General features: G+C 41.7%; 1 protein-coding gene across 6 annotated transcripts in view; it reads right to left on the bottom strand.

The window, feature by feature from the left end:
* The window catches only part of ARHGAP6 (Rho GTPase activating protein 6), a 541,668-nt gene that overhangs the window by 19,237 nt on the left and 495,334 nt on the right, over nucleotides 1-27,097 (bottom strand). For all 6 annotated transcript variants that reach the window (XM_061407887.1, XM_061407886.1, XM_061407889.1 and 3 more), the window contains 4 exons: nucleotides 22,873-22,928; nucleotides 19,960-20,110; nucleotides 18,893-19,041; nucleotides 12,112-12,291 (listed from right to left, as the gene is read on the bottom strand). In XM_061407887.1, the coding sequence (XP_061263871.1) occupies nucleotides 12,112-12,291; nucleotides 18,893-19,041; nucleotides 19,960-20,110; nucleotides 22,873-22,928 (536 nt within the window). The remainder of the gene's footprint in view (nucleotides 1-12,111; nucleotides 12,292-18,892; nucleotides 19,042-19,959; nucleotides 20,111-22,872; nucleotides 22,929-27,097) is intronic.

Genomic DNA, 27,097 nt, shown 5'->3' with positions numbered 1-27,097 from the left:
TTTAATCGAAAACAAAGATCCATCTTAGATGAGCCTTTGATACAACAGCTTGCTAACCTGTTGTTGTTCAGTCACTCAGTCATGTCTGACTCTGCGACCCCATGCACTGCAGCACGCCAGGCTTCCCTGTCCTTCACTGTCTCCCGGAGCTTGCTCAAACTCATGTCCATCGAGTCAGTGGTGTCATCCAACCAACTCATCCTCAGTTGCTCCCTTCTCCTCCTGCCTTCAATTTTGCCCAGTATAAGAGTCTTTTCCAATGAGTTGGCTCTTCGCATCAGGTGGCCAGAATACTGGAGCTTCAGTATCTAACTTGCGTACTCTCTGTTTCCCTCAACACGTATGTCAAATTTCTTCTCTGGTTGTCACAATGCTCTGATCAAGACACTTGACCAAAACCCTTTTTAATCAAAGCCATCCCCTCACTTGCTTGCCTCAATCTGTTCCCATCTCTGCCCCTAGCTGTCATACCCACACACATTCTACTTCAGTACCATTGTGCGTCTCACTCTGACCTTTTCCCACCTCATCCCTTTAATTCATTACATAAATATTTGGTGAATGCTTCCCGAGTGCCAGGCACTGGATTCTGGGATTCAGCAACAAACCAAACAGACAAGAATTCATATCTCCTTGAAGCTGACAGTGAATATGGGAAGACTGGCACTAAAGAAATAAACAGAAAACATAGCAAGGATCACCTGGAGAAAGATAAAGCCAAGTCAGGGAACAAAGAATCCTGGGTGGGAGCGTGCCATTTAAATGGGATTGTCAGAGAAACTGACATTTTAGCAGAGAACAGAAAGGAGGAAGGAATTGGAGAAAATCATTCCAAGGAGAAGGGAGAAAGAAACAGCAAGATGCTGAGTCAGGAGCAGCGAGGAGGCCAGGGAAGTTGGAACAGAGTGAGAGGAAGAAGGCGAGTGGTAGGAAGGAGGTCAGGTAACCAAGGCCAGATGTTGTGGAGTCTTACTCCATGATAATGATTTCTGCTCTCAACCGAAGTAGGCAGGGAGCCTCTGGAAGTTCTGAGCAGAAGACGAACACAACTTGTCATCACTCTGGCTACCGAGGTGCTAGGAGATTGCAAAGAAGCAAAGGGTGAAGCTGGGAGCGCAGATGGGGGAATTGTTGTCGATACATCCAGAAGAGAGTAAGGGAGGGCCAAGCCAGCGTGGTGAGTGGATGAGAAATATTTGGATCCTGGAGACAGTGAAAGTAGAGACCATAGCAGCAGCTAATCGACCGGGTGGAGAGAGACAAGGAAGAGGAGAGGGAGCAGGGGATGAAGAAGAGAGGCTGACGTCAACGTTCCCAGGAAGGACCGGCTTGCTGTTTACTGATACAGAGAAACTGCAGGATGAGGAGGAGGCTGGGGGTAGAGCCTAGGACTGTGGCTTCCCTAGTGGCTCAAACAGTAAAGAATCTGCCTGCAATGCAGGAGACCCAGGTTGGCTCCCTGGATCGGGCTTATCCCTGGAGAAGGGATAGGATACCCACTCCAGTATTCTTGCCTGGAGCATCCCATGGACAGAGGAGCTTGGTGGGCTACATTTCATGGGTTTGCAAAGAGTCGGACACAACTGAATGACTAGCACTTTCACTTCACTTAGGTATAAGAGTGAGAGGCCTGTGAGACATCCAAATGAAGGAAAGCTCTACTAAGTGATCAGGAATAAGGGTCTGGGGTTCAGGAAGAGTCCTGGGTGGAACATAGAAATTTGGGGGACACACATATAGATAGTACTTAAAGCTCGGTGACCAAGTGCAATGGCCTAGGAATGAGAATGGAAGGAGAAGAGAGGAGCAGGACTTTAGGTCCAGAATGGGAATATCTGTTCTCTTACTTTATTGAATACATTAAATCAATTAAAAGACTGACAATGTTTACAAACAATATGACCCAACAGATACACATGATTCCAACAGTTTTTCTAAAAGTAAAATTCAAAGGGTGAAAATGAGAAGAGAGGGAACTCATTAAAAAAAAAAAATGAACTGCGAAGCAAAAAATGGTATAGGCCAACAATGTATACAATAATTTTTTTTTTAAAAAGAAACTTTCACGAGCAAATTAGGAAAACTATGTGTATTTTTGTCCAGTTAGTTTAATTTAAAATTTCCTATGCTTAGACATGTAATAAAAAATTTTGCTCCAAGCGCCAAATCCATTCCCACTAAGAATAAACAGTTGGAGTGGATGGCCTTCAGAGTGGTGCAAACATCACAATATCAATTCTCTGATCAACTCAGGTTCATTATTAGAATAGCTTACATGAGGGATCATTATTTGAAAATAACTTTGCATACATTTTCAAAAACCATTCTGCAATTCAGAGTTTTACTCATTCAACTAGGCTTCATTCCTAACAAATTACAATTACTGACGTTTATTTTCGGTAGCATATGTGACCTTTACTTGGTAAGCAATGCAAATAGAAAGGGTCAGTGCTATAACCCTATCTACAGTTCCTTTCTAAAAGACTCTTGGTACTATTTTGCCTTGGAGACACTATTTACAAATGACTGAAAAAATATAGCTTAACTATGTATGGATCTGTGTATTGCAGGAAGGGTAGGTACTATTTTCCTATGTATTACACAAGACTGACTACAGTGTATAATACATAAGCCATTACTTTAATTAATTTATTCATAGCCCATCTTGTTACAACATGATTTAAAGCAGCTTTCAGAATTCACATGATAAAACCACATTTGTTTAAAAAATAAAGGAATAGTTCAGAAAATTGGAGCCAGTGGGAAAATGAAAGTAGAGAATTTGAAATGATGCCTGGAACTGACTTTTAATATTCATACAACAGCATTCAGTGCTGTTTTCCCAATAATTCCTCTTATCTGGGTCCACATTTGCACATTTCATTTCCTACTATTTAATAAAAATTTCAAATTACTGGCTCAGTTCAATAGGATGAGTATTCATTTTCTATTAATTTAGATACTTAATAGAGAAACCAAAGTGAAGAGAATGACCTGACAGGAAATAGCAGCTCACAGTGCGGAAGAAGAAATACCCAGGCAGACCATCCACACACACATTCCTTTTCAGTAATTAGGATGCTGTTGAAAGAATATCTGACCAGGAATCGATAGCTCCTGAGCTCCAGTTTTGGCTCTGCTGCTTATAATTAACGTAAACTTGGGAAACATCAACCATCTTCTTTAGGATTCTGTTCCTCCATCTGGAAATCTGAGCATGTCCTATCTGTCCCCTTCTCCTTTATGGGGATGCTATGTGGAGCAAAGGGCTAACAAATTTGAAAGTATCTGAAGAGTTGCAAAGAACTTTAGAATAAAAACTGTATTGGAAATAGACAAAATAAGTCAAACACTTAAAAGAAGAAACTAAAAGCAGATCACTTGGAGATGTGAATATTTGTTCTGAGATTTTTTTTCTTGCCTAACAGCCATCAATTTCCACCTCTTATCCTGGGTGCTTGCAAAGAAACATGCCTATTCTCTTCTGCCTAACACTTCTGGTGGGTAAGGAAGTTCTGGGATTTCTTCTCAACATGTCTCCATTCTCGGCTGCCCCTTGAATTTCTAGAGCTACACTGTATGACCTCTTGAAGCTAGACTCTGTGTAGCTTCTACCTTTTGGCTTTTTCTCTTCTGTCAGACCTCAGGTCTTTGGGCTGGTCACATTGTCAGAAAGCAGGGATTATCTGACTTGACTGCCTGGAACTTCAAGAGGTTGCAGTTCTCTGTCAACTGGCCTCCTTCACAGCTACGTCAAGATCATATGGGCCAATCCTGGCCAAGAGACCCCAAGGGGGGTCTTGTAGAAGCTTCTAGAAAAGGCTCTCCTTCATAATGACAAGAGATGCAGGAGAGAAAACATCTCTCTTTGTGACTGGATGTGATAATGGCTGCAAGAGCTGCTGAAAATGATTGTGGCCTCTTCAGCTAAAGATGGTGGACCAGAGAGAGGATAAGTGCAACTGAGCTGCTAAAATTGTGCCTCCAGGCTTCTTCTTATGTGAGATAATATTGAATTGGCCAAAAAGTTAATTAGGGTTTCTCCAATGGCACCCCACTCCAGTACTCTTGCCTGGAAAATCCCATGGATAGAGGAGCCTAGTAGGCTGCAGTCCATGGGGTCGCTAAGAGTCAGACAAGACTGAGCGACTTCACTTTCACTTTTCACTTTCATGTACTGGAGAAGGAAATGGCGACCCACTCCACTGTTCTTGCCTGGAGAATCCCAGGGAAGGGGAGCCTGGTGGGCTGCTGTCTATGGGGTCACATGGAGTCGGACACGACTGAAGTGACTTAGCAGTAGCAGCATAACATCTTTTAACAAATTTTCTGGCCAGCCCAATAAATCCTGACGTTTGCCACCACCCATAGTTGACTGCAGTTGCAGTTGGAACTCCTACCAGCATATCCAGGACCGTTCACCCACTTACTCATTCACTCACACACTCAACTTTATGCTCTTTCAGAACACGAGCTAGGCTGGTGCTTCCTCTGCAATGGATACTGAATGAATGTTGTTGGAATTGCTACAAATACTAATAAAAAATAACCCAGGATTATTGGTCTTCATGGTGTACACCGGTCTAGTTGTTTCTCTCTTCTTGGAAGCGGTACCAGTCTCAGGCTATAGGAAAGTTTCCCTGTTACTCATTTTTAGACTTGGAAAATAAATTTCCTTTCCCAACTGAGGATCACTAGAATTTTTCTAATAAGTTCTTAAACTACTGTTGCCATCGATACAAAAACTCTAAAAATGAAATGTATGACTCAATAATCAAATTTTTTTTCTTCTGGAACTTTGTATGTAGTGAAACGGAAACTAAGGAGTAGAATCATAAAAAGCATATTACTTTTTTTAAATCAATCAATTCTGAACATTTACGTGAAGAAACCAAACCCATCCCAAAAGGGCTTCTTCCTTTACAATTTATTGTTTCAAAGCAAAATCTCCATTGGGTTTTACTCAAGTATTTAGCAACTTTAGATATTTTCTAAGGGTACCATATATGGTTGTGTTTATTTGGAGACTCAACTCCTTAGATTTTCATATGTTCCTTCAAAGGATAATGCTATTTCAAAACTCAAAAGAACTTTGGACTCTCCTGCTTGAAAGAAAAAATGTAAACACTGCACATATGAAGGAATAAAACTGTCACAATTAAAATCCACCCTATCAAATTAAAAATGAAACATTGAATGATTGCCTCGGGTGTAACTGCTATGATGTATTTTATCCCATAAACCACAGAGAGGGAAAGATGGTTTGAGTTTTCTCCATTTGCTAAGTCACCATAATAAACCATTAAGGGCATCTGGGAGAGCAGTTCCCAGGACCCAATCCTGCTGCTCTGTCTTGCCAGCAGGTGTTTCACACCGATCCACCACTTGGCACTGAACCGAGAAGGATGCTTTGCATTGAGAACTTTAACGCTCCCCAGCAGAAGTGGATGTCACTGAAAGTCATGATGACATTTCTTTTCAGCTAACAAACACACTCAAGAAATCGCTTTGGCTATTTATGGGAGCAAAAGCTCAAACACGGGCAGGCCCAGCCTTGGACCTTTGTGCAGCTCTGGTTTGGAGGATGGCTTGATATTATGTAAAGAGGTCTCAGTGCATTTGAAGGGTCAGGATGCATTAAGAAATTCAAAAAATTTTTCTCACGTGCCAACCCATGCCACACAGCGTTTTTGGCAATTAGGAAGCATTCATGAACAAATACAGTCTAAGAGCCCAGGATTCATGGAGCTGTGATGGGGGATGACTCGTGGAAGATGAAGAGCAAGGAGTAGTCTTTGCTCCATGGCAACAGGTTACAGGAAGTGGAAACGGATCAGGTGTAATACACTCTGGCTCCTCTCCCCCTGCGGCAACAGTGCATGCATTCTGTCACTGCAGACAGGGACAAAGTGAGCTGGCTCCAGCAGGAACACACACTGGCTCTTGTAGCCATCTGCTGGCCTGGACATAGAGTGTGTCAGTGTTATGATCAGTTCAGAAGGACCGATGCTGTTAAAGGTCCCCTTTACTCCCCATTTTCAAATTGGCTAAAATATTCTCCCCCACCCACTCCTGGCCAAATGGACTCCATATATGAGACATCATATTAAAGTACCTCATCTTTTGAGTAGGGGGGAGTATCACACTGTAGTAATAGTTCACTTACAGTTGTTGCATCACTTGGGCAAACACTCTTGGCTTACTTCTCATGAAATCATGGTGAAATTTAGAATAAATTATTATGATGTACATAATAACTAGCCCAACTCCTGGCACACGAACAGTGGTTATTTAAAAAAGAAAAACAGTGGTTATATAAAAAGGGAAATGGAAATCACATATAATTATCTAGCTATGTCGATAGGGGGTGGTCTCTAGTTTGATGATCTGGGTTCCTGCTTGACTCCTTTTGACTTGGCATGCAAAAGAAATTTTAAGAAAATGTAATTTGTGCCGGGAAAGAAGAGAACACAGAGCAAAGCTTGGCTTCTAAGCTTGGAATCTTCATCACAGCCTCTGACCCTTGCTCCCAGTAGTTCTCATTCGAAATTTCCCACGTGTGCTGTGCTGATCTCCAGCTAAGGCTGACCAATCAGCAGAGTGGGAACGCTCTGGCGTTCCCACGTCTCCACTGTGCTCGGCACTTTCCATCAGCCCATAAGGGCGGTGCCTTTGCCTCTTTCCCTCTCTCCAAAAAAGAAGCCCTAGTAGTATCGGCCCTGAGAGGGAGCGGACTCTTTTCTCCGCTCTGCTCCGAAGCTCTTATTAATTCCAAGCGCCACGATGAATTTTCTCTGGCATTCCCAACATCAGCTACAGAAGCCACAACTTTCAGAACAATTTAACGGGTCCCTGATGGAGTAGCTGAATGCTTTCTGCCTTGCAGTGATACCACTGATCATTTCTAGATATGCATGATTCTTCCCTTGATTTTCAGTGTTCCAGAGAGAGTATGATTTTGTGTTTTCAATTTTTATATAGTTACTGATATCAGGGATGGAGGGTTATGATTTAAAGGTTGGGGAATCTAAGGTGTATGGGTACTGAATTAAAAAAAAAAACACCACATTTTTTTCTTAGCAATACAGTATTACAGTATTTTTTTAAACAAATAATTACTGAGCTCCCATTTTCTGCCAAGTATTTTCTAGGTGCTGTGGATATCAGTGAATAAAACAAGCAAAAATCCCTGCTTTCATAAAGTTTGCATTCTATTAGGTTTCAACAAGCATAATACACAGGGAGTTGAAGGTGCTAAGTGCTATAGCTAAAAGGAAGAAAAGAATAAAGGGCTAGGAGTATATATATGTGGGAGCAGGTCACAGTGTCACATGGTGAGGTGCAGATGGGCATCACTGCCAAGGTGACACCTGGAGGTACTTTGATAGGGCAGGCACCTGATCAATTTCATGCAATAACAGCAGTGATTTCTCTCTGTTTCTGAAGTGCCTCTCTGTGTGTGTGTGTGTGTGTGTGTGTTAATCGCTCATTCATGTCCAACTCTTTGCGACCCCATAGACTGTAGCCCCCCAGGCTGCTCTGTTCATGAGATTTCTCAGGCAAGAATACTGGAGTGGGTTGCCATGCCCTTCTCCAGGGGATCTTCACGACCCAGGGATTGAACCTGGGTCTTCTGCATTGTAGGCAGATTCTTTACTGTCTGAGCCACCAGGGAAGCCCTTTGATGTACCTAGTCCATGCCGTTAAGTGCCCTATGATATCATTTCTAATTCTCAAAATAATCCTGTAAAGCTTCATCTTTTTTGTTTGTTTGTTTCCAACAGAAAAATGAAGACTTAGAATAGGGCCAAGATTACATAGCAAATACCTGGCTCAGCAGAGATTTGAATTCTGGGAACTGTTTGTAAAGCTCATGGTCCTCCCACCATTTTGGGAGTTTCCCAAGATGTGGTTTTCCCAAGGTGTGATTAGGAAACTAGCAGAAAGCCCTGGAGGCATTCATTAGTGCACAATTCTGGGCCCCATCTCATTGCTACTCAGTCTGAATCTCTGGAGTGCAGCCCAGGAATCTGAATGTCTGACAAATTTTTCTTACGACTCTGCTGCATGTTCAAGTTTGAGAACTGTGATTTTAATCTGCTGCTTTGGTCTTTTGATAGAGTGATCATCATGGTGGGTGTTATCATGACCGCTTTCCAGCTGGATGATTTCTAACCCAGTGTCTGAAAAGCAAACAACCAGTTAAAAAAAAAAAAATACTGTCCTAGCCACGCTCTCAAATTGCAGGTCAGCCTCTAAAGCTGGGTATCGCTTCTGTGTTCTGGGACAGTCAGGTTCTTTTTGGCACTTTCCCATTAAGTCAGACACTGGCCACTTGGGAAAGGCAGTGTCAACATGTGGAAATGAAGGACATTATAACACTCAGAACAAGCTTTGGGTCCCTGCCAGGCCTCTGTGGGTTTTTATATCCCTTTCATCAGTTCCATGGAACCACTGCCTCCAGAATGCATTTTGCCTTGAAGGACAAGCTCACAGCCACCTTTTCTAACAAGTCTTCCTTTCTGATGCCAACGGGAAGTGATGCCTCCTACTCTGACTTCGTAAACATGTCCAAGAACTGTGCAAGAGTACAACAGCTAACCACCTTTAACCATTAGGTTCTGTCTAGCTTCATCCTTTCTTGTTTGTCATTACTGCGCTACTTCTGAAAGCTTCTTAAAACAAAACAAAATGAAACAGCTATATACAGGAATGAATTTTTGTCCATTCACACAGACCAGCTTTGCCAACCAGTCACCAGTGTCAGTATAACAAACTAGATTCTGAAATGCCAGATATTCCAAAAATCATCCACAAGTGAGGAGATTAATTAATAAAAAGAGGTGAAGCTAGCGCATAGAACTGTGCAGATTTTAGAACTAGAAGGGATCTTGGTTATTATTCATTCTAACCTAGTCCTTTGATAATTAAAGAAATGGAAATCAAAGAAGATGAGGTCTCAGAGCTAATGTATATTAAGTGTTAGTCGCTCAGTCATCTCCGACTCTTTCTGACCCCATGGACTGAGCCCACCAGGTACCTCTGTCCATGGGATTCTCCCAGGCAAGAATACTGGAGTGAGTTGCCATTTCCTCCTCCAGGAGATCTTCCTGACTCAGGGATTGATCATGGGTCTCCTGCATTGCAGGCAGATCCTTTACCACCTGAGCCACCAGGGAATCCATGTATAGTAAAGAGAGGACTATAGCAAAGTCAGTTTTCTTTTTACTGACCTACGCTACAGATCTTTGTACTGTCCTCCTACTTTTTCTCAATATATAAATCTCATAGGTTGTCTAAGGAGATCAAGAATGCTTATGTGAATGGTTAACTTACTCTGAGAAAGGTAGCCTTAATTTCTCCATGCCCATACCTCTTCATAAGGAGTAAGGATCAATAATACAGAAATCATCACATGTCACAGAGGTACCACTGAGTCATTCATTAATCCAACCAATATTTCTTGTGTTTCCACCAAGTACCAGGTGTAGGGGTAATGCAGTAAAAAAAGTAGATGGAAATGAACAAAAATTCACTCCGACAGAAAGCTTATATTCTAGTGGGGAAGCACAAACAAGAGAAATGAATAAAGTCCTTATGAGTAATGATGAGTGCTAGGAGGAAAAGGCAGGGAGAGGGAATAGGAAGTGAGGATGTGCGTGCATGACTGTGGGCTGTATGTCAGACAAGGTGGCCACAGAAGGCCTTGCTGAGAAGTACAGATCACAACTGGGGAACGCAAATATGAGCTACTACCCAAGAGAATTCTGACATCAGTCTCCACAGAGAATGGCAGGTAGAGATGAGATCTGGAAAACGCTGGGAAAGATTTGAGTACTGACGTTCTTCTGGTGCTGTTAATAATCTAGGCAGTGCGAAATGGAAGTAGAGGAATGGAACAATTAAAATGGTAGCAACTAGACTTTGAAGGAAGCCATGAAGCAATTTGCTAGTATCTGAGGTGAAAAGAAATGTCTGATGGTTTGTGGTTTCACATAAAGAACTTTGCTTAGAATACAGAGTTTAGAGAATGGAATTCAGATTGACAAGTGGTATTATTATTATTTTTTTTAATCTACAGAGCATGAAGCAATGCCAAGACTACTTGGCTAGATGATATGTGACTTAAAATTTGATGAAAATGTTGAAAAATTCAAACATCTGATTCACCCAAATATGTAATTAATTATGAGGATTTTGGCTGAAGGATGAAATTTAGACTGTTGTTGCTGTTTAGTTGTTAAATTGTGTTAAGTCTTTTGTGACCCCATGGACTGTAGCCTGCCAGGCTCCCTCTGTCCATGAGACTTCTCAGGCAAGAATACTGGAGTTGGTTGTCATTTCCTCTTCCAGAGGATCTTCCCAACCCAGGGATTGAACCCACATCTCCTGCGTTGGAAAGTGGATTCTTTGCCACTGAGCTACCAAGGAAGCCCTGAAATTTATTATATAGAGTTCATGAAAATTTCCATGTTTTTTTTGAGAGTCTACTGCATGCAACACACAGGCAGTGCCTCAGAGACTCAAAGAGGAGCAAGACACATTTCTACCTCAATGAACTTTTCACTGCAATAGATCCATTTTCACTTCCTCCTGGGCATCCAGAAGGAATTCATTTCTCCACTTCCCTTGCAGTGAAGTACAGTTTGTGGCTAAGTTCTGGCCAATGGTATTGGAGTGGGCAGGATGGATGTCCCTTTTAGGTTTGGCCCATGAAATCCTAGGGGATTGAAGAGTCTCAAAATGCAAGGAGCTGGGGTCCCTATGTCACCAGCAGGAAGGCTGTCCACTAAACATCTGATTAAATTTTATGTGATATTTGTGTCTATTGTGCTGAAGTGCTGAGATCTGAGCCAATTTATGTTGCCCCAATAATACAATTATTGATGAACATTTGCATAGCATTTTACAGTTTGCAGAATGCTTTCACATATCAAAGGATTCTGGGAACCGCCCTGGGAAACAGGTCATATTTTAACTTTTTCCCCATTTTCCAAAAACTGAAACTGATGCTTATTGAATACTGAATTACTTGGTCACAATTACAAAGGTGCAACAGAGAGAGCAAATATTCTAAACCACTGGCTCTCAAATTTACAAAAATAACTGGTATAAGACAAGGATGGAAATAAATCTAATGCAAGGCCTTTGATTAACATAGACAAAATATTAGGGAAATTCAAAAGAGGGAATTAGCACACTCAGCTGAAGAAGCCACTAAAGGCTCTAGTGGAATAGGTAAGATTTATAATGAGTGTCTTCAAATTCAAAAAAGAAATCTATGAAGAACCATCGAGAAGGTTTCTACAAATTTTGATATGTGCTCTGAGTGTGAATAGACACAGAAGAGAGTTGACATTTGTTCTAATGATCCAAGGGAAGTGGGAGCAAGCAATGAAGTTTTTCTGAAGGAAAACAGGAACCAGTAATTCAATACAAATAAAAAAAATATTTACTGAGTGCCTGCCAGATGGAGAGCCTTCCAAAATTGTACAGAGGATACAGAGAGGCGATAACAAGGGCACAGCCTGTGTGCTAAATGCGCTTATAATCTACTAGGGGAAACAGCCATACATGACTTCAACACAATGATAAGATAAACATCAATAGGAACAGTAATAGGGTTCAAGGGACAGAGAAGTGACATGGTAAAGTGATGTGAGAAGGACACAGGGAAGATAGGTAGAGCTTCATGCAGGAAGCAGAATCTCCAGATTGACCTTGGAGGAGGGGCCATTGCTGAGGATGGTTATAAATACATGAATTCATGGGGGCCACACATAATTCCAAAAAGAGGTCTTTTTTATCAATTTTGGGGGCAAGGACACTGCTATACAATGCATCAAGTGATTCCAAAACATGACTATTGTTTAGGAGACAGTGAAGTGACATTTATAATTTGGATATGTTTGTTAAAACATGGAATCATAAACTTACAGTGATGTCATAGGTGTGTACATTTCTATTCCTACTGAAATTGCCTGGCTTCCAGTGAATTCAGTCAATGACCAGTACTATGAGCCAAAAGGTGGTGTCCCTGTTTCATTATGCCACCAAGAGGCAATCAACAGGCAGCTTACCGAGATGTCCTGCCAAACGCGGGACACTCACCATGAACAGGGCCTCATAATTTTCAATCATTTTCTGCACCACAGCAATGATGGCTGTGCTCTCTTCAGCGCGGGCCGAACTCTGGACTGAGAACTCTTTGTCTGACGACTTCTGCTTGTGCAGCAGGTTGGGTCCAAATATGGTGGCCAAGTTTAGAGATGTCATTTTGTTCCCAGTGACCTGCAGAAGCAGAGGATACAAGGATGGTTGTGATTTTTGCTTTTCAAAACACTGAGCGGTTAAATAATCAATTGAATCTTTTTACTTTCTCATTTTTTTCTGCAAGGACCACATCATCTCTGTCAGAATCCATGAAGGGCATCACATTTTCCTTTTGCCTCACATCTTGAAGTTCATAGCTCAGTGGTCATCTCAATAGCATACTGAGTAAAATTTTAGAATGCTGTTTTTGTGAAACTGGTACTATATAAAATTTCTATCCTGTCTGCTCTCAAAAAATATTGATGTTCATCCATTCAACTGACCATCTATCCATCCCTCTATCTATCTCTTCATCCATCAACCCATCATCTCTTTATTACTCCATCCACTCAGTACCCACCATAGATGGGCATTTTTCATGGATTCTAATTATTCTAAAGTTTTTTTCAACAAAGATCACAAACCACTCCTTATTTTAAAGGGTTCACATTCTAGAGGAGAAAAGCAACTGATCAATTACAAGTAGTCGAGAAGATCCCTTGGAGGAGGGAATGGCAACCCACTCCAGTATTGTTACCTAGGAAATCCCATGGACAGAGGAGCCTGGCAGGCTACAGTCTATAGGGTCAGAAAGAGTCGGACACAACTGAACTGAGCACGCACGCATGAGTATAAAGTATGAAACTATCAACTCTGGAGGCCCCAGGGAAGACACTCCAAAGAGGGGGCAACATTTGCCCAAAACCTTGAAGGAGAATAGTTTGCTGGGCTGAAAAACAGAGGAGCTGGCGCAGGGGGCACCTTCACAGTGGTGAGAACACTGTATGCAAAGACAGAAATAGATTAAATATGCCAAGGCACCCCAGGAAGCTCAGCAAGGCAGAGGGTGCTACAGGAAGGCCTGGTGAGGGCCAGGTGAAAGTCACCGCTACGTGTCCCCTGAGGGGCAAACCTGCTCTTGGTTGAGAACCACTGATCTAGGCCAGTTATTTCTCCTGTTGAAATCAGTTGAAAATCTATAAATGCCCAGGTAAGTATGGGAACTGTGGATGCCTGGGGAAGTTCCTTTGCCTGGGAAGGTCTGCACGGCCTTCGAGAGACAGGTGGATGCACAGCATAAAAGTCAAACACAGAATCAATTTCTGACCCACAGCTAAGACTCAGCCTCTGGAGTCCCCACCTTGTCCCATGGAGCCCTGAGTGGATGGCTACCCAGCCCCGCAAGCCTGGCATGGCACTTGTCTGCGTGGGTGCTCAGTAGCTCAGTCGTGTCTGACTCTTTGCAACCCCATGGAGTGTAGCCCACCAGGCTCCTCTGTACATGGGATTCTCCAGGCAAGAATACTGGACTGGGTTGCCATTCCCCGCTCCGTGGGATCTTTCCAATCCAGGGATCAAACCTACGTCTCCTGCATTGGCAGGGGGATTTTTTATCATTACCACTAAAGTAAAGATAAGGGGTGTGTTATTTTTAGAAGGCGAGGCCATTTTCAGGTTTGCTGCCAAGGGGAATGATTTCATGTGGTAAACATTGGGAACTTTTAAGAAAGTGCCCTTTATGTACAACAGTTCAATTCCGTTTTTCCTTTGTTTCATTTCATCGATATAAAACTTGACAAGTTTTCATATTATTTTTCATTTCTCTTCCTGGAAACTCATGGCTGAGGATAAAACCAAATGTGCTCTATTTTCAAATTCATCCCTTTAGAACTCAGAGGCATTTGGAATGCTTCCCCTTTCCCTCTTAAAGTAATATTGGGGTTTTCTAATTAAAACAACAACAACAACACGATCAAATAGAAGATTTTGTTTTCTTTGAAAAGAATGTTTAGTACAAGGACAATCCAGAACTCTGCTTCCGCTCGCTTGTCTTCTCCTGGTGCTATTTTGGGAATGCAACACAAACCCGCTGTTAAAATGCACCAAAATTCCAGCTGCAGACCACGATGCTGTGGTTTGTTAATGCTTTTTTTTGTTTTGGTTGGTTTTACTTAATTGTCTTTTAAACTGGAAGGAGATTTGCTCACAGATGGCATCCACCTTTGTCCCCATGTTGTAGCATCTCTCTCTCACTTGCCCCATCACCTTTCTCTATGACTAACTAATGTAATGTGTGCTTGGGCTTGCTCCATTACTTATCAGAGAATTCAAGGAAAACATTTATCTCTAAATAAGCATCCTAGATCATTTCTAAGCCAAATATGAATAGCTCACATTTATTAAAAGCTCAGCATGTCGGTGAGGGAGAGAAGGATTGGGAGTTTGGGATTAGCAGAAGTAAACTTAAACATAGAATGGATAAACAGCAAGGTCCTACTAGAGCACAGGGAGATATATACAATGCGTGCTCCTGTGTGCTCCATCACTAACTTGGGTCCAACTCTTTTCCAACCTCATGGACTGTAGCCCGCCAGGCTCCTCTGTCCATGGGATTTTCCAGGCAAAAATACTGGAGTGGGTTGCCACTTCCTTCTCCAGGGGATCTTCCTGACTCAGGGATTGAATCCAGGTCTCCTGTACTGTAGGCAGATTCTTTACCATTTGAGCTACCGGACAAGCCCTACTTGAGTCACTACCCTATGATAAACCATCTTGGAAAAGAATATGAAAGAGAATGTACCTATATAACCAAATTACTTTGTTGTACAGCAGAAATTAACACAACACTATAAACCAGCTATATGTCAGTAAAATAGAAAAATTTTTCAAGTTTAGCACGTAGAGTCACTGGGCTAGGGGCTTTGCACAGAGTGTTGCGATTCCTTCTCACTACTCACAAGATGAAGCTGCTGCTGTCATCATTATTTTACAGACAAGGGAAGGGATGCACAGAGCCCGGTTCCAGGCAGCCTCTGCCCCTCACTCTTGCTGGCAGAGCCAGCATAGCAGGCATGTGGGAGAACTGGCTCCAAAGCCCGGCCAGGGTGAGGAGAGTCAGGTACTGACCCTGCTACAGATCCAAAGCCAAGCTTCCACTTCCTTGAGGCCTGTGTCTCATCAAAGGCCCACAATCCCGGCCCTGTGTTGGTAGTCTGTAACTTCTTTTTGCCCCATAAGATTCTCTGAAGAACTGGAGGCCAGCTATGGACCCTCTCACCCCCCCCCCCAAAAAAAATATATATATATACACACACACACATTCACACCACATATTCCATGCCATGCCGGGGAGTTCTTGGATAACCTGAAAACCACTCTCTAGACGTTTCCATGATGTTCCTGCAATATTCTCTCTAGAGGAAATGAAATCTTTCTTATATTTGGGAATTTCTCTTTTCCCCTAAGGAGCAAAACAAATAGCAAACTGAACAAAATGGAATAAAGCAAAACAAACCCAAGATAGCAAAACATTTGATAAAATACCACTATTTTTTCCCCCTAAAGCACTCATTTACTGGTCAATAATTTTTCTCATGCCCTTCTTTTAGACATCTTTAAGATCCCGTCAGTGATACATGGGAGTTTAAGCACCTATTAGAAAAGAAATATTACATTCATCTCATAAAAGAGGAAGTTCAGGTCTCCCCCTACCCCAACTCTATTTTCCCTCCTCTTCCTCTGTTTTATAAAAACAATTTCACATAGTAAGGTACTGGCAGAGGCTGTGTGGGCCTCCAAGCTCCTGACACTCTGCATCATTTTCTGCCTTTTGCAACGCGTAAGAACTGCCGGACACACAGGTGACACACCTAGCACAAATTAACAAACAGGTGAGAGCAGAGGTTGAAAACTGCTTTGCTTCTTGACTGTATTTTACAGTTGAATTTTTCTCTCACTCCAGTGCACCCATTCTACCTGTTCATACCAAAGCAACTTGAACATCGTGAATAAAGAACCTCTCTCTCATTCCTCCTCCCTTGCCCTTCTTTTCTACCAGAAGGGGTTTTAAGCTAACTCCCATTCCTAGCCCATACTTATGTGGCCTGCTTACTCAACCTCTGCACACCCTTTGATATGGCGTTTCAATTCAATCTCCTCCACAAAGCCATTCCTAACTTTCCTGGTCCACGTTCATCACTTCATCTCTGGAGTTCTGCAGTGACTCTGTGTTGAGATTTCTAATTCTATAAATCCTTGTGTTTTTACCCACTCCATCTTCTAGGATGCCACGGCATTCCGGGAACATGAATTAGAAAATTCCCAAACGACGCTCACTGGTTTAGAGAAACACAGAGTAGGTGCTCAGAACATACATGATTGAGATACCAAGGCCACTCTTATATGGAAACATTTATAATGTGAAGTGCTGTTTTTCACATTGCTATTCCTATGAAACCTTCCTAACTCACTTTCTTCCTGTCTCAAACCAATCTACAACATAGATTATATCACCTTAGTCAAATCCTTCCAAAGATTCATGGCTTAAAAGAATCAACCACCTACCGCTGGCAAAGGCATTCAGTACCCTGGGAACTTAGCCCAATTTCCTCTCAGACCTCATCAGTACTTTCCCATACTGCAGCCTCTAGTCCAAGATGGCTGTGTGGGCTACATCTTCCTGTAACTTCTGAACATTTCACAAAAGCAATGCTGTCCTCATATTTCCTCTGTCTCTCTAATTTTTGGTTACTGGTCCTTCATTTTAACTCAAGGTTTAGGTTAAGAGTGTCTAGGAACCTTTGTCATCTCTTGCTTCCCGTACAACTTTGCTGTTACCAGCATATTTTTCTATGCCTTGTAATAAACTAGTTTTCTCAATGACTGTGCAGTACCAGTTGAAGAAGTTTTGTGTCCAAAGTTTAGGTAAGGAAATCCAGGTTTAGGAGGTTAACAGATTTGTACGAAGAACACAGACTCAGTGAGTTATAAAGCTACCAAGTGTTTACAACCAGGGTGGGCTCCCCATCATCCCCAGGGAAAGGGGGACTTCCCGGGAGGCACCAGTGGTAAAGAACCTGCCTGCCAATGCAGGAGATGTAATAGATGTGGGTTCGATCCCTCGGTCGATTCCCTGCAGAAGGGCATGGCAATCCACTCCAGTATTCTTGCCTAGAGAATCCCATGGACAGAAGACCCTGGTGGGCTACAGTCCATGGGGTCGCAGAGAGTCAGACACGACTGAAGCGACTTAGCACGCACACATGCAAGGATGTTTTCTTTTCTTTGCCATAGGCAATGCAGTCTTGTTCAGCATTTGGACTGAAAGAAAGTCTGAAAATGATTCCAAAAAGGCACAAGTGAGTTCCACTGGACATTTTGCTTTCCTCAATGCCTTCTTAATCACCTAAAACCTGACTTTCTTCACACATAGTACTTAAGAAATGTCAGAGAGGCGTTTCACGTACCTGGGAACCCAGACAGGGCTCTGCCTTAACCCAATGATTAGGGAGATGATTCTATAGCTTATAGTCAATAAAGGCTGACACCCAGTCGGGTAATATAACTACTTAACAATTATGCGAATTACAGTATATCCAATGAAGAGCAGTGTGGGCTGAAGGAAGGTGTCAGTGTCATATTATGAAACCTGAAGCCAGCAGAGTTTCACTAATAACTGCTATGGAGATAAACGGCTAACTCAGGGAAGTTCTATTCTCACACTGATAGGGACGATGAGGATAAGAAAGGTAGAATTGCTTTTCTGGATTAAAGCAAAAAAAATTACATATGAGCATGGCCTTAGGGAAAGCAATCTGACAATTACAGAAATGAATCCATGACACAGCTGAGTTCTGCTTAATAGGATTTAAAATAGAAAGCTTCTGAGGTAAGCCTGGAATGTCTTTGGCTCCTTCTTGTTGATTTACAATGCATGTTAGCATAGTAAAGGGTCTGAATCTCCTGGGGAATAAAAAGTCAGGGAGAAGTATGACTGCATGGTTTCAAAAAAGGGAAGCAGGTCTCTTGTTAGGGTTAAGATTAAATAGTGAAAGTGAAGTCGCTCAGTCTTGTCCAACTCTTTGCGACCCCATGGACTGTAGCCTATCAGGCTCCTCTGTCCATGGGATTTTCCAGGCAAGAGTGCTGGAGTGGATTGCCATTTCCTTCCCCAGGGTATCTTCCCAGGAATCGAACCCGGGTCTCAGCTGCTCGCTAATAAACTCCGGGAGTTGATGATGGACAGGGAGGCCTGGTGTGCTGCGGTTCATGGGGTCGCAAAGAGTGGGACACGACTGAGCGACTGAATTGAACTGAATAGGTCACTTAAAATTGAGGCCAGCATCTCTCCTTTGTTCAAGGGAGAAAGTGGAAAATACCTTGAAGCACCAAAGAACACCAGAGCCTAAGACCTCAGACTGGGGGCCAAGTCCAACAAGAAGATTCCAGAGGCGTTCAAAGGACTGTGGAGAACCTGTCTGTAGGAGTTGATACCAGGTGGCACTGAGATGCATTGCTCTTTAGTCACCCTGTCGTGTCCAACTCTGTGCGACTGCATGGACTGTAGCCTGCCAGGCCCCTGTGTCCGTGGGATTCTCTAGGCAAGAATATCGGCGTGGCCTGCCACGCCCTCCTCCAGGAGATCTTCCTGACCCAGGGATTGAACCCACGTTTCCTGCCTTGGCGGGCGGATTCTTTACTGCTGAGCCACCAGGGAAGCCACCTTTTTCTTTTTTAGCTCTCCCTTTCAAAACAGGAAAAAGGAAGAGGCGCGCATGCGTGGCGGCGGTGGGGGGCGCACCTCCTGGCCGTCCTTGCTGACGTTGTCCTCGGCGTGCCTGGCCACGATAGACAGGAACTGCAGCAGGCGGTGGAGTGTGTCGCAGTTGCAGGGAGGTAGCAGGTAGATGAGGAGCTGCAAGGTGCCCAGCTGTTCCTCTGGCTCCAGCACTGAGCAAGGCAAGAAGAGGGGCTCTCAGTAAGTCAAGGTGGAGGTCACGCCCTTCCGGCTCAACTGTCTTCAGAAAGGGATTAGCAAGGCAAGTCACCTTTCATTCCTGCCCCCCACCACTGGTTTAGCAATTCAACAGTAAGGTTCTATGAGGGACAGAAAGACCAACGTGACCTGGGGAAATGTAACACCCACAGAAATCATTCATTTCCCTTATTTTCTTCTTCTTCCTTCCCTTGGTGGAAATCCTCACAAACTTTAGGGATCACAGCCCATTTGCGAACCATGTGGGAATGTTCTAAAATCTGACTTTCTAACAGTTTGGAGGCCCTGATCTGTTGAGCAGTACACAAGAGGTAGACTTGGTTGGCAATAAGCGAAACCCGGTACAAAGTCAGGGTCTTCTTCTCTGTTTTGAGCCTGTCACCTGCAGCAGGAAGGAACGCATGGAGGCTCACTCAGTTCCAGCCACTTCCTCCTCCCGGTCGCCCTCCTGTTCTCCTTTGGGGAGCTGTGCCTCTAGCCCTGAACCAGCCACATTACAAGTCCTAATCCTGGGCTCTGCCTGGAATATTTCCCATCCCCCTTTCTCACTCTGGGTTCCAGAAATGCACTCATTTTTAGGCATGGACTCAATCCTCTCTGTTACTCCAAAGCATCAGTTTGTAGCACTTTCTACTATCCTAGAATCGTCTGAAGGCATCCCCAGTGTTTCTTGGCTACTTCCATTTGATTCATGGCAACTTTCTTCCTGCCAATTCTCCCCAGGGTAAGTCTCAGAAAATTCCCCCAATAGCCCGATCATTAGAGATAGATAAATCAGGTCAAAATAGCTATTAGGAAACATATGCACAAGGTTTTGATGAGTGAGTGGGACATCCCAGTAAGACATTCCTGCAGATGACTGGGTTACATACAGAGGGTGTTGATGAAAGCTGTGTACAGCTCCCTGGTGAGCAGGGGGTCTGGCATGTCCCTTAGGAACTCCTTCAACAAGGCAGCCACATCATGGACGCTGTGCTCTTCCTCCAGGGAGACATCAACCCCACGGTCAAACTCCTCACGTAGCTGGAAAGACAACGGTTCCAGTGGCAGTCTCAGAACAGCACACCTCAACATTCAGTGCCCAGCAAAAGAAGGGCTGTGACACGCAGCCTCGAGGAGTAGGTTTACACAGACCCCGCCCAGACCCCAGGAAGGAGAAGCAAACAACGCAAACCCAGCCCTGAATAAATGAAGTGAAAGTGTTAGTTTCACTATATAGCCATCAGAGAAGCCGATATAAGCCCATATATATGTGTATATATCTATAGCCACCTGGTGGCTAAGACTGTAAAGAATCTGCCTGCAATGCAGGAAACCTGGGTTCAATCCCTGGGTCGGGAATATCCCCTGGAGAAGGGAATGGCAACCCACTCCAGTATTTTTGCCTGGAGAATCCCATGGACAGAGAAGCCTGACGGGCTACAGTCCAGGGGGTCACAAAGAGTTGGACACAACTGAGTGACTAACACTTTCACTTTCATATATATATATACATATATATACACACACATAGGAAATGCATTATTAAATAAAAGTATGTGGGTTTACTGTTAATGACACAAGCAGCAGGGCTTGATAACGACATCCAGAAGGTTGGGAGGAAGAGCTAAGGGGTTAGGTCAACTCTGACTGTGGGAGGGAGGAATTAATCCATTGTATAGCAGTTTTGCATGTCAGCAATTTTACCACGTTGGAATTCTGACATTTTCCACAAATACTAGATAAGGAAGCAAAGAGATTTTTCTGCAAACAATGAAATTAAACACCCTGAGAAACCATTTGTTTCTCTGAGGCTTGAAGGGTGACAATAACTAAATAAAATCTGTCTTAGATTTGTCAAAGTAGCTTTATTAACATTTTCCAGGAAGTTTGCCTGCCTTCATCATTACCCTCGCTCCTTTAGCATTTATCACAGTAGGAAAACACAATAGCCAGAAGGAAGTCATAACTCTACACCCTACTTTCATCTCGGACAGCTCAACTTCTCTTAGGTATTGTTCTCTGATGTTAAAATCAGTCAGTGAGTTTATGAATCTGCTCTAGGCAGTAAACTTCTGTAAGTGTTCGTGTGCTCTGTCACTCATTCAGGACAGATGTGCTGCCCATCTGCTGCGTACCAGGCCTTGGTAAAGGTCCTCAAAATGCGGTGATGAGTCAGGAGGCAAAGCCCTTCCCCTCCTCCAGCTCTCAGTCAGGTGATAAACTGGTAACCTCATCAATCACTAATTAGCTCTTAATACTGTGACAGTTGTTCTGAAGAAAAAGTGTAGAGGGTTATGAAGTGATATAACACCATCAATGGTGAGGTGGAGCATACTTCATGCTTGAAATCTGACCACTTATTATTATATATATATATATTTTTTTTTTTTTTTGGAGAGTCCATAAGTAAATCTCCATACGAAGGTTTTCCCTTGGGTGAATAAAGATATATCTGAGGAATAATGTCTGTCACTAGCCACCTCGCCACCTGATAAGAATGGCCATTACTGTCCTGAATGGCTCATCAGTTCCAGGTCACTCGCCCTTAGTGTGCACCAGGCAGCCAGAACGAAGCAGGCTTCCATTGGCACCACCCCTATTCGTGACCATTCAAACATACTGTGTTACTTTTCTGAGCGAGAACACACACACACACATGCGTGCGCGTGCCGAAAGAAAGGACTGTGGAAAGAGCTTGATCTAAACTGTGTGTCTTGAATTAAATGTCTTTATCTCTCTAAGCCTCAGAAGTGGGTGAAAAGGCTTTGTCTCTCAGCTGGTGGGCGAATTCAGTGAGGTAACATTTTTGAAAATATTTTGCAGCTCTGCACAGGAGGCCTAAGAAATGTTACTATGCTATCTTCTTCCTGCTAGTCCTATTGTGAAATGTTAAATGTTGTTCAGTAGTCTCTTAAGTGACTATTATAAATAAAACCAACCAACCAACCAAACATACTTCTTTTGAAAAACCCCTTTTGTCTGGACAAGAAAAGACACAAGAAGGCATTTATTTCACTTAGTTTCAATAATATGAACAAATATCGTTTCTTCAGCTTCATCCAACTAAAATTATTTTCATTTGGCTTCATTTTTGAATTGCTGGGTTCCTTACTTCTTTCTGTTGGAACCAACAGAGGGAAAATAATATTTTAATTTTCTTTTAGCCAACATATGAATTCTTTTCTCAAAGGAAGGTTTGTCTTTTATGAAGCTGTCATGAACACAGATATCTGTCTAATCATAGGAACCTGCTTCTGAAGCTCTAATACCAAACTTCTTTTGCAAGAAATCTGGAAAGTGTTGAAGGAAACTGAGGGGTACAATCCCCACATGGAAGATGAATTGGGGAATCAATGGTTCCATAGAAAATTAATACCATTATTTTTGAGAAGTTAAAGCTATAAATGTAGCATTTTCACAGAAGAGATATTGACGGGATCACTCATATTGCATTTTAGTAGAAATGGGTACTATATAATTGTTTTCTGTTTATTTTCACTTACTGATCAGGTACGCTCTGAATCTCCTGAATTTACAGTGTCAATAAAATGTTTATAAATTAGTTTTGTTTTGTTGTACATGCCAGGGGCACGTATAGATGTTGTGCTTTCAATTGTATGATCCTGAATCTTTCTGAGCTTCTGAGTTCACCTTTTACTTCTTGGGACTCAATTATACTATAATCGGTGAGATGGTGCATAAAAGATATTCAGAAATGAATTTGCATAAGCTCGAACTTTGCACAAGGTAATTCACCTAAAAGTCAAGTGAAATGTACAATATCATCTCCACTTTTCACTTACTTGTCTCACTCTCTTTTTTGAGCTTCCAACTCGGAATATCCCCACTGTCTGGAGGCCTGCAAATAAGGAAACAAAATCTTCAGTCCTGTTTTATGGTTTCAAACTGGAGCAAATCAAAATAGATATAAAACAGAATGCCAATACCACGCTGCAACATGCAGGGTAATGGTGACTTGACAGCAATGCACTAATGCTTATTTATGCCATGCTGGATTCACCAGGTACCTAGAAGTTAGCCCTGCTAGCACCAGGATCATTTTACATTAAACACTTCTGGTTAAACATTATTCTTGTGATATTATGTATTTCCACACTTTCTCCATATGAAAAAAATACTGTAACATTTTCTTCATTATACAGAAGAATTAAACATGAGCTTTCTATGAATTTCCAGTGCTTTATCAATTTGAAGATAAATATTTCTTGTCTCACTGATCATAATTAAAGCAGGTACTTATGAAAGAAAATCTATAATGTGTAAAAAATGATATACTTTAAAAATACCTGGTGTAGAAGTAATGATTTAATATTTTGATTTATTTCAATACAGTCTTTTCTCCATGAAAAAATTATATATAGAGAGAGGAAATGCTGCTGCATTTACTTAATATTATGTCACAAGAATTTTTTAAGCCAGTAAAAATTCTGTGTAAATGTTACTTAAAATGGATACAAAATACTCTATTACATGAATGTGCCAAAATTCACTTCATATTCTCCTCTGAATGACAATATACGTTCCACGAACACATATGCACTTGTTCTGATACCATAACTTGCCGATTAGGAACAACTCTGCACATCCGTCTCAGTTTACATTTCTGATTCTCTTGAGAGCATGTCCTAGAAATGGGATTATGGGACCAGTGCATCAAGAAGATTTATCTAGTCCTAAATGTCAGTAGTGCCAAGGTTGAGAAGCCTTGCTCCAAAAAATTAGGTCTCTTAAACAATTGATCACAAATTAGAAAGGTCAACAGTAGTTCCTCAGTATCATTAAATATCCAGTCAACATTCAGATAAGGTTCACCAACTGTGATCGGTTGGTGCGCCTTGCAGTCTCTTAATGTGTATGTTTCCCCCCCTGGCTGTTTATACATTTTCCTTGTCATAATTGGTTTGATGAAGATATAGCACTGATTTCCCACCGTAGATTCCCTCACTGTTTGGATGAAGACACTCTGCAGTGCCGTTTATAAGTTCCTTTCTCCCCTTTATTTCCTCTAAAGAGATAGAGTTTTCTCTTATTCCGCTTAGAATTTGGGGGCAAGACTACTTCACAAGAGCTATTACGCACTTCTTTTAAGGGGGCAGAGAATGTGTGAAGGACTTATTTTCCTATGCAAGCCATCAGTCACTGCCACTGCTGATCATCACCTACATTTACTGCTTCATTGCTGGCTTACTTTCTCTTCATTTGGGATAAGGGCAATGCCAGATTGTAACTGCCCATGTCTGTTTTGCTGCCACACGAAGAGGGCTGGTGTGAGAGTCAACAGACCATGAAAACATAGTAAACGGGCCAGCAAACATCATTTGCATCCTGAATCTGTCTGATCCTGAATCTAGATAAAACATTCAGACTCCCAGTATGTAAATGGGATTTTGGTGGGGGAGGGGGGTGTATGCTTTGCTTAATCTATTTTTATCTGGGTTCTTCTCTTGCCACTGAAAGAGTTCTGACTAGTCCAGTATATAATTAAATTGGAAAGAGTTTAAAATCTTAATAACATTATTTCTTTCCATCCTGAAACAAAGTAGACATCATACTTTGTTTCTTAATTCCTTAATGTCTCTTGGTAAAGCTTTGCAGTTTTTTTCACAGAAGTTTCTTCTTATTTCAGGTATTCTAGCTATACTGTATGTTTGATATTAATATAAATGAATTATTTTATTGGTATAGTACATAATATTATTGCTCTTATAGAAGACGTGGATATATTTTTGTATATTTATTTTATGGTCTTGCCACATTGTGTATTAGGTATAAGACTTTTAAAGTTGGTTTTCTAGAGTTTCTCAGTTAGAAAATATAATACGCAAAAATATCCAAAAAAATAATATAAAAAAATGGACTTTTTATCACTTTTATATCTTATACGTGTTATTCTGAATTTCCAGAATAATTTGAGAGAATCATGCTGAGAGGCTAGTCATTGCTGATTTGCACAAGTACATATTAGAATCAAACACAGAATTATATTTCTTTATCTACAAGATGAGCATAATAAGTATCCGCTTCAAAAGTTGTTCAATGATTCAATTAATCAATGCATATAAAATGCATAGACTTGTATATGGCACCTACAGAGAGATATAGGCCCTGACTGGTCTAAATGAGAATTTCCATGCAAAACAGAAAACTTTATTTTAATAGTGCTGTGTTGTGCTCAGTTGTTCAGTCGTGTCCGACTCTTTGTGACCCCATGGACTGCAGTCCACCAGGCTCCTCCGTCCATGGGATTCTCCAGGCAAGAATACTGGAGTGGGTTGCCATTTCCTTCTCCAGGGGATCTTCCTGACCCAAGGATCAAACCTACGTCTCCTGCATTGGCAGGCAGATTCTTTATCACTGAGACAGTTGGTAAGCCCTTATTATAATAGTATGACTTCACAATTTTAATTTTGGCTGCATTATTTTCTTGTTGGTTTGATGGTTTCCAAATAGCTGAAATTTCTACATAAGTGAGATATCACATAAGGGCACTTTCTTCCCACGTGAGACTATTCCTTTGCTTGAATCCCTACAGTCTGGGCAGAAATGCCTATTTCTATGTCATTATTTCCTCAATTATAGTACTTTTCCACTCAGTAAAGGTGACCGTGATTTTGAAAATAACAATTAATAGCTAGTGATTGATTACTGTAATTTCTATGTATCGATTATAATCTGTTTTTAATTAATTAATTTTTAGGCAGAGCAGATGACAGCCTTCAGATAGCCAATGCCATTCTCTGATATAAGCTTTAGAGTCATTTTCCTCAAGAAGATGCAGTCCAGGCATTCAGTAACCTTGACTTGAGACAGTCACTGAGAAAAAACAGGTGTCCATCAGAAAAGTCGTAGATCTGGGAAAGAAATATGACATTGCTGTACACTGTCCCAGAAATTGATGCAATCACTTTTCTCTCCTTTTCCTCCCCTTTCCTGGAATGGGAACTAGACCCTGGCCACCTGAATCTCAGGCTTAGGGAATTCAAGTAAGGAGGGCAGGCATAATAAATCGGCACCCCGCCCCCAACTCAGCCTAAATCCGAGACAGAGGAGAGTCTGACTCTTTGTTATGTTGTCTGGTTTTTTGTTTGTTTGTTTGTTTTTGTTTGAAATGTGTGGTTCAGAGAAAGCAAGGATGGTTAAGGAAGTCTGGCCTAATAGTAGAGAAAGCATTTGGTGAAGTAAAAGTGGGGAAGGGTAGTGTACACGAATATAGATGGAGTCAAGACTACTGTCCAAGACCGGTTTATTTTTTTTCCCTCTCTCTCCATTTTTTTTTGTTTTGTTTTATTATTGTGTGTGTAAGTCCAAGACTGATTTGAGAGAGAATGAAAAGATCTTTGACAAATATCTATAAGGCTAAAGTGACTCAAACTCTCTGCTATCCATTTCAAAAACTGGCAAATAAAGTCTTACAAAAATTGCTTTTGAAGTTTGCCCTTTTTTTGTGATTAAGATTAATATCTGTTTGAATTTGAGCCTGTCTCTTATTTTTTCCAGAGCCATTTGGTCTAAGCATCATGGAAACTCAGAACAGAATCAGGATCTTGAAAGACCATGCAGGTTATCTTCTTTCCTTTAGGCCCTCAAGTGCACTGGAACTATTTCCCACCCCACCCCCACCCCATGAACTGCCCTGTTTTTCAGTAATCTTAAAGGAAATGCTATTTCACAGAGTAAAATTCATGAAAATTTATTTTCCAACAGAAAATATAAAGACATGCCAAGTTTTCTTTCACAAAAGCAGTTACTCAAACTGTCACTGCAATTTTGCATGATTGGAGTAGAATTTTCTCATTTAGAATTCTTTAAAGTGCCTATGGTTACTCTCTACATTCCTTACAAGGAAAAATTATAATTATAAAAGTATGAGTCGCTTTTTCTACCTCGTAGCAAAGTATAGGCTGAATTTATGTATTTATGGTACTGAACTCTTTACTTGCTAAGCTATTTTGAAAAATAATTTTGTTCATGTAATACTGATTGAACATTTACATTGTTATCATGATA

This window comes from Bos javanicus, chromosome X (genome assembly GCF_032452875.1).
Source record: "Bos javanicus breed banteng chromosome X, ARS-OSU_banteng_1.0, whole genome shotgun sequence".
NCBI lineage: Eukaryota > Metazoa > Chordata > Mammalia > Artiodactyla > Bovidae > Bos > Bos javanicus.
Note: the sequence above shows the minus strand (reverse complement) of the source record. Positions and strands in the feature narration are given on the sequence as shown.